Raw genomic sequence first — 7,014 nt, 5'->3', positions numbered from 1 at the left:
ACAACCTTGACACTGTATTGAAATAATAGTGGGGTAGTGACATATGTTAAATGACCAAGAGTCTTCAAAGGGGTATATGCATTGAACGAAAATATTTTCTCTTAAGAAAGATAGTTGGTAGAGAAAATGTAATTGTCAATAAGATTGTTTCCAGGGGATAATCTCGCAAACTTATTTACTAAGAGCATATCGACTAAGGTCTTCAAGAGTTATCTACATGACATGGGATTGCAAGACATGACACATATACTCTAGGACAAATGAGGGATTTGTTAGGATGTTCCCATATAGTATATTTTATTGTGAGAGAAATATATTTTATAATAAATGAATTGTATTTTTATTTTATTTATTGTATTTATTTAATATTGAGCATGTGAATCAAAATATGTAAGATCACTTGCATGATATAAGTTGAGTGCTTACACTGAGAAGCACAATGCAACAACTTATATTTTTATAATAAATAATTTGTTCACAATCAATGTGTAAAAGTTGACATTTTAAATTGAAAAGTTGTAGTGTTGCCTAATTCACTATTCAAGTTTGCTACGTCTTTATCACATAAATAATTAAATGTGACACTAGTATACTTGGAATATATTGAACAAATCATATGTTAGCTTAAGTCCATAGCATGATTGTGTAGAGAATTAAATTTAATTTGATCGTTGGTATTTCATCTAAATTCATCGACTTGCCTATGTATATAATTTTATAAGATTAATTGGTGACGTCATTTTAATTGATTAAATATATCGATAAGTTGAGAATCTAAGAATGAGCTCAATAGGGAACATCAATTCGTATCAAGAATTGTTGCTACTAAAAAGGGTAGAATGACTATTTAAGTATTTTACATTGAGCAGTTAAAATTCGAGCTCAGTCTTTAGCGACGGCTGAACTTCCATAGATGTGATTAGTTTACATGATCATTGGGAAAAAAAATGAAACTTAAATTAGAAAGAATAAATGGAGTGCAAAATGGTCATTTGTGTCCAAACCTAATTATCGGATCTCAAATGAAGAAAAAGAAAATCTTACGGATCTCATGTTCCGTGAATAGCAGGGACATTGAAGAATATCCCGAAAGGTAAGAATGAGATTGACGTGAGGGAGTAGGGATGACTATATTTTTGAGAGCAAACTCCGGTCGACTTTATAAACTAATAATTAGATTAGATGGTAATCATCGACTGAGCAATATATAATTATTGGAATTTAAATAATATATGTCCAATCGATTCCCTATGGTAGCTAGGAAAAGTGTTGAGACTTAATTACAATTACTATAAAAAGTTTTGGGTTTAATTAGCATTACTGTAAAATTTTCAACTCAATTGTAAATGTTATGAAGGTTTTAAACTTAATTATATTTGTAATTGAAGTTTTAGTGCTATACTCCGCAATTAAATAAGTTACGTACTGATTGAACTTCAATTGAAACTCCCATTTTGATTTCAATCGGAATTCTTGGACTTCTTTTGGAGTTCTTATTGCACATGAATTCTAACTCCTTTATATCTATAAAAATAGAGATTGGATAGAACAAAAAGATAAAATAATAATAATAATAATAATAATAATAATAAGAAGAAGAAGAACAACAACAACAACAACAACAACAACAAAAAATCTTTCACAAAGTTTGAATTTAGAGAGTGAAAAGAGAGAGAAAAAAATGTTTTCTTCTTTTTATCATTTGTCGAGTTCAAAATTGATTTCTTGATTTAATTCGAATAAGATAACCACATACCACTGTAGTCTTGCTTTTGAAAATTTCCATAGAAGGCTTGAATATTGAATCATCAATAGAAGGCTTGAATATTGAATCATCAAATTCTTGGATTACAAGTTAAAAAGGTAGTGATTAAGATTCAATTTAAGAATTAATCATCGAATCTAAGCAATATTCAAATTCTTTATTTATTTATTTATTATAATTTACACATGAACATTTATACAATTTTGAATTTTCATTTTTTTTTATTAATTATTGTCCTGCTTTCTAAATAGACTATATCTAAAAAACTCTTTAAACATGAGATACTCTCTATTTTAATGAGTCAACCGTTGAAATCATATTTCAAGATACTCTTTAAAGGTTTGGCTCTCCAAACTCGATTTCTATAATTAAATGCATTTAAAGTGTTTCAATTTTTAATGTAGGAAAATAATAAAATAATCTCAAGAAAAGCTAATTAAAATAAAAGATAAAGAAAAATAATAAATATTTTTTGAAAGTAATAAAATTAACTGTTAAATATAAAGAACTTATTGAAGTATTTTAAAATTTTAACTCTTTAAATTTATAGATGCTCTTTAAATAATAGAATATGTTCTTTAAAAATAGGATAATTAGCAAAAAAACATCCATATCATTTGTACTCATTACGAAAAATGGTCCCTATCGTTTTGAATTTGCTATTTACACCCTCATTTCAAACCTTTCGTGCAGAATTGGTCATTTTTGTCATATTCCGTTAAGTCATTCCGTTAAATATATGTAATTTAATGTAAAAGGTCCCTACTGTTTGTTGTAATTGCACAAATAGTCCATATCATTTCAATTTTGACATATTCATATCATTTGTACTCATTACGAAAAATGGTCCCTATCGTTTTGAATTTGCTATTTACACCCTCATTTCAAACCTTTCGTGCAGAATTGGTCATTTTTGTCATATTCCGTTAAGTCATTCCGTTAAATATATGTAATTTAATGTAAAAGGTCCCTACTGTTTGTTGTAATTGCACAAATAGTCCATATCATTTCAATTTTGACAATTGGATATTCAGATCGACATTTCTTTGCTTAAAAGGTCGTTGCGTCCATTTTTTCTATAATAACATCATGAAATGATTAATTTATCATCATTTTAAGTAAATAAATCTAAAAAAGAAATAATATAAAAAAAAATTGTATCTAGAGTTTCTAATATTTTTTAAAAGTTAAAAACAAATCTCACATATAAAAACTTAAAACATTCTAATAAAAAATTATTTTATATTCCCAAATAACCCACCTGTCCCTACCCGTACGCCTATCCTCCACCACCAAAATAATTAAAAAGAGAATTAAAAGTTTAAAAAACTATTTGACGAGGAATAAACACCATTTTGTTTTTATAAATTTTTTTCCTTTTTTAAATTTTTTAACTTTTATTATACTACTAATTATCTCTTTAATTAATTTTGTCGTGGTGGTGGTGGAGTGTAGGGGATGAGCGTAGAGTATGTAGGTTAATTGAGAAGATGAAATGTTTTTGTTTATTAGAATGTTTTAATTATTTTTCTGAGACTCGTTTGTACTTTTTAAAAAACTTTAGAAACTTTAGATACAATTTGATTATATTATTTCTATTTGGTTATTTAAATATGATGAAAAATTAGTCATTTCATAATGTTATAATGGAAAAAATGGCCGCAATGACCTTTTAAGCAAAGTAATGTCGATTTGAATATTCAAATGTCAAAATTGAAATGATATGGACTATTTGCGTAATTATAGCAAATAATGGGGACCTTGTACATCAAATTACACATATTTAACAGATAGATTTAACGAAATATGACGGAAATGATCAATTCTACAAGAAAAGTTTGAAATGAAGGTGTAAATAACAGGTTCAAAACGATAGGAACCATTTTCGCAATGAATACAAACGATAGGAATTTTTTTTCTAATTACCTTTAAAAATAGATAGTCTTTTGAAAATGCTTTAAATTATCATACAACATAGCATATATAAATTTAATATAGCACGAGAAAGTAAAACACAATCGTAATTAGAGGTTTAGGCATGACATTTTCTCTTTTTCTTTTTCCTTTTTCAAGTGTTCAAACTTGTAATATATATGTTCTTTCTTTGTAATTTTGCATTTAGCAAATTTTCTATTCTAATGGCGTTTGAACTCTGTATTAATGCAGAGGAACAGTCCTCTTGAAGAAGGGCAACATTAATATTTTGGTTTGATTTACTTTATTTTACATTTTAAAGATAATAGTATCTTCAATCTTGGTGTAAAATTGAGTGTTAATTAATATATTCAAAATTATTCTTACATCTCGATAGATCTAAATTCAAGCAAAGTTGGTCAGATTTTCGACTACTTTAAAAATTTAAATTATAATTTAATTCTATTTTATACTACGATTAGAGATGCTTTAAGACTCATAGATATGTTCGCTTCAAATCAAGCTATGGTTTAACAAGTCCGCTTCGATGACCTATTCACTTTTAACAAGTCAGCCATAATGATAATATGAGCAAATGTTACGTTTTACGGTAAAAATTAAGAAGATTAAGCCCATGTTTGTCACCTATTATTTTATATTCTATCACATTATTTTTTCTATAATACTCATTTTCAATCTCACATTCTTCATTGAAATAATATTATACGCAAATCAAAAAAATTTCATTCTTTTTTAACCATACATTCTTTATCAATCTATTATTCCATAATACGTCTTTCAAAATTAAAGGGCTCAAACACACCCTAAATTGCGTGATCTTTTAGCAATTTTATGAACGAGAAATAGAACAATTTTATGAAAATCTACTAACAATTTGATTTCAATCTATGTCAATAATTTTATTTATTTATTTTTTTTTTCTCTAAAGGTGAGGTTAATCAAATTATTTTCTTTCCTTATAAAAGACAAAGAAAAATATGTATGGTCAGCATGCTTTTAAGAAAAATTATAAACCGACAACTGTTGAATTTCATTTATAAATTAAAATGAAGATTGTGGCAATAGATTAGATTGAAATTCTCGTCTATTCTCTCTCTAACTCTGTGTGCTTACAGTTTACGCTTTATATTATTCGACTGTTTCGCCCTATCAAGGTATTTCTCTGTTCCTCTTAAAATTCTTTAATCATAAATGGTTTAATTCTTTTTTCTTTTTATTTTTGTAATTTGATTTTCTAGATTGCTGTTTCTATTTTATTTTATTATTTCTTCCGTACTGGGTTTTACTGATTTTCGGCTTGTACACGATGTGTTGTCTGTAATTTATTTATTTGATTTAGTAATTGTTTATCGATTCCTTCTGATATTGTTTGATTAGCGATGGATTAAAATTTTAGAAACTATTGTTGGGATTTTGATTTTATATATATATATGATGCACGTGCTTGATGAATTTTCTATGAAATGATTTTCTTTTAATTGTTTTTTTTAACACGTGCACATATAATTGTTTTCTATTGGGTTATGTATCGAGAATGGGAGCAACAAACTATTTGGGTGTTTCATAGCTTAATAGTTAATATAATCTGTTGGGAAATTTGTAAGGCGTGATGAAACCAAACTGTAGCAGATCATCAAAAAAGAAACTATTCTTCTTTTTATGAAAAGAATAAACTTGGAAAATTTAAGGGTTTCCTAATTTAAGCGGAGCTGAGTTTTTTCCTAAAATTTCTTTAGATGTTTTGATTCTAAAGCATAGCCCAGGAAATAAAAATGATGGATGTACTGAATCTTTTGCCATGAGGCGATGTTTAAATGTGGATTCGTGTGAATGTTGTTCTTGCTTGTGGACGTTGAGTGAATTTGGTGGCTGTAGATATCCGTTTCAATGATGATTGGAAAGCAAAATTTCATGATTCTATTTGTTGAGAATTTACTAGAGTTATCTGTGTTGATTTTGTCAATGATAATTACGCCCTGTTTGATGGCCATTATTTGGAAAAACAATGTTTTGAATAGTGATTTTTAGAACTTAAAAAGTAGATTTTTTAATGTGTGAATGTTTGGTTGGAAATGAGTATGTAGAAAAAGGAGTTTTCAGTAATGACTATCAAACAAGGGTTGTGTTTTCTCATTTGTTAGTTTTGGTGGTCTTCCCAAATATCATGGTATTGTTTGTCATGCTAGTCTTGTATTATTTCGTGCTTGAATGGAAGTGATTTTTTTATGAGTGATTTTTTCGGAGATTGTAGTGTTAAATAGTAGGGAAAAGTTATGGAAAAATGTGAAAATGATTTCTTTTGGATAGTTGTGATTGAGCATGGAGAAAAGTGATTTTCAAAAATTCACTTTCACACAAGCACTTATTGTCTGTGAGATTTCTATTGTTTTTAGGTTTCTAGGAACATGTTTGGTATAGATTAAAATATGATTTTAATCGAAGTCAAAGTCAAACAATCAATATTAACCACATTTTTCATGGGTCCCACAACTTTTCAACTACGCATTTCAAAAACTTCTATCATATCACAATTTACTAAAAAATCTAATTTTAATCCCTACCAAACACTCTCTAGACAAGTAGTCAATTAGCGTTGAGAATTTTTTTTTTGAAATGGTGTTCAAACTGGATGGTTAGTCAAATAAGGGCTCAAAATAGGATATAAGGGCTAACAACAGGATATTAGTCTAATAAGGCTTAAAACAGAATATTGCCTCAGATATATGGAGATGAATTAGTTCATGAATACAACCTTTTACCTATCTACATGTGCATTGTTAAAATTTAAAACATTGATATATGAAAAAGTTCCTTTAATTTCTTGCTTTGAGTCTTAACAGTAAAAACTTTAAGCATTTCTATCACAATTGAATTCACTCTCGTCTTCTAGATTGTGTACTTTTTATAGTACATTTGTGTCATGGCGTAATATCTGTTGTGTTTTTATCTTCGAATCTTCACATAATTATGTCGTGCATTGCATCTCATGACTTCTCATGGATTCTCTGAGTTTGAGAATTCTGAGTTCTGATGAGGCTTTTATTGGAAATTCAAAATGCACCACTTGGATGGCTCTATTAATTAACTCAATCCTCATTATCATGATGTCCAAGGGATATGACTGAAATCTTTTGCGACGGGAAAAGTCATTGCCAATGTTTGTCTTTAATGGCTCAAGTTATTTGACTTGATCGGTTATATATATCTCTGTCCCCTTCACAGTAGGGTAGTATTTTTTTTCCCTCACCTTCCCTTCTATTTTACTTCATTTTGTGTATTTTGGTTTTTTATTTTATTTTATTTTTTTTTTTTGG

At 28.0% G+C, this 7,014-nt stretch overlaps 2 protein-coding genes across 2 annotated transcripts in view; both read left to right on the top strand.

The window, feature by feature from the left end:
• The window catches only part of LOC111386424 (pentatricopeptide repeat-containing protein At1g64100-like), a 25,198-nt gene extending 19,607 nt beyond the window's left edge, over positions 1-5,591 (top strand). The window contains exon 5 of the mRNA XM_023010889.1: positions 5,459-5,591. Within this exon, the coding sequence (XP_022866657.1) occupies positions 5,459-5,591 (133 nt within the window). The remainder of the gene's footprint in view (positions 1-5,458) is intronic.
• The window catches only part of LOC111386437 (eukaryotic peptide chain release factor subunit 1-3-like), a 4,896-nt gene continuing 2,589 nt past the window's right edge, over positions 4,708-7,014 (top strand). The window contains exon 1 of the mRNA XM_023010901.1: positions 4,708-4,854. The gene's annotated coding sequence lies outside the window, so the exon portion shown is untranslated. The remainder of the gene's footprint in view (positions 4,855-7,014) is intronic.

Source organism: Olea europaea, unplaced genomic scaffold (assembly GCF_002742605.1).
Source record: "Olea europaea var. sylvestris unplaced genomic scaffold, O_europaea_v1 scaffold355, whole genome shotgun sequence".
NCBI classification, from domain to species: Eukaryota; Viridiplantae; Streptophyta; class Magnoliopsida; order Lamiales; family Oleaceae; genus Olea; species Olea europaea.
The sequence above is the reverse complement of the archived record's forward strand: the minus strand, read 5'-3'. Positions and strand labels throughout refer to the sequence as shown.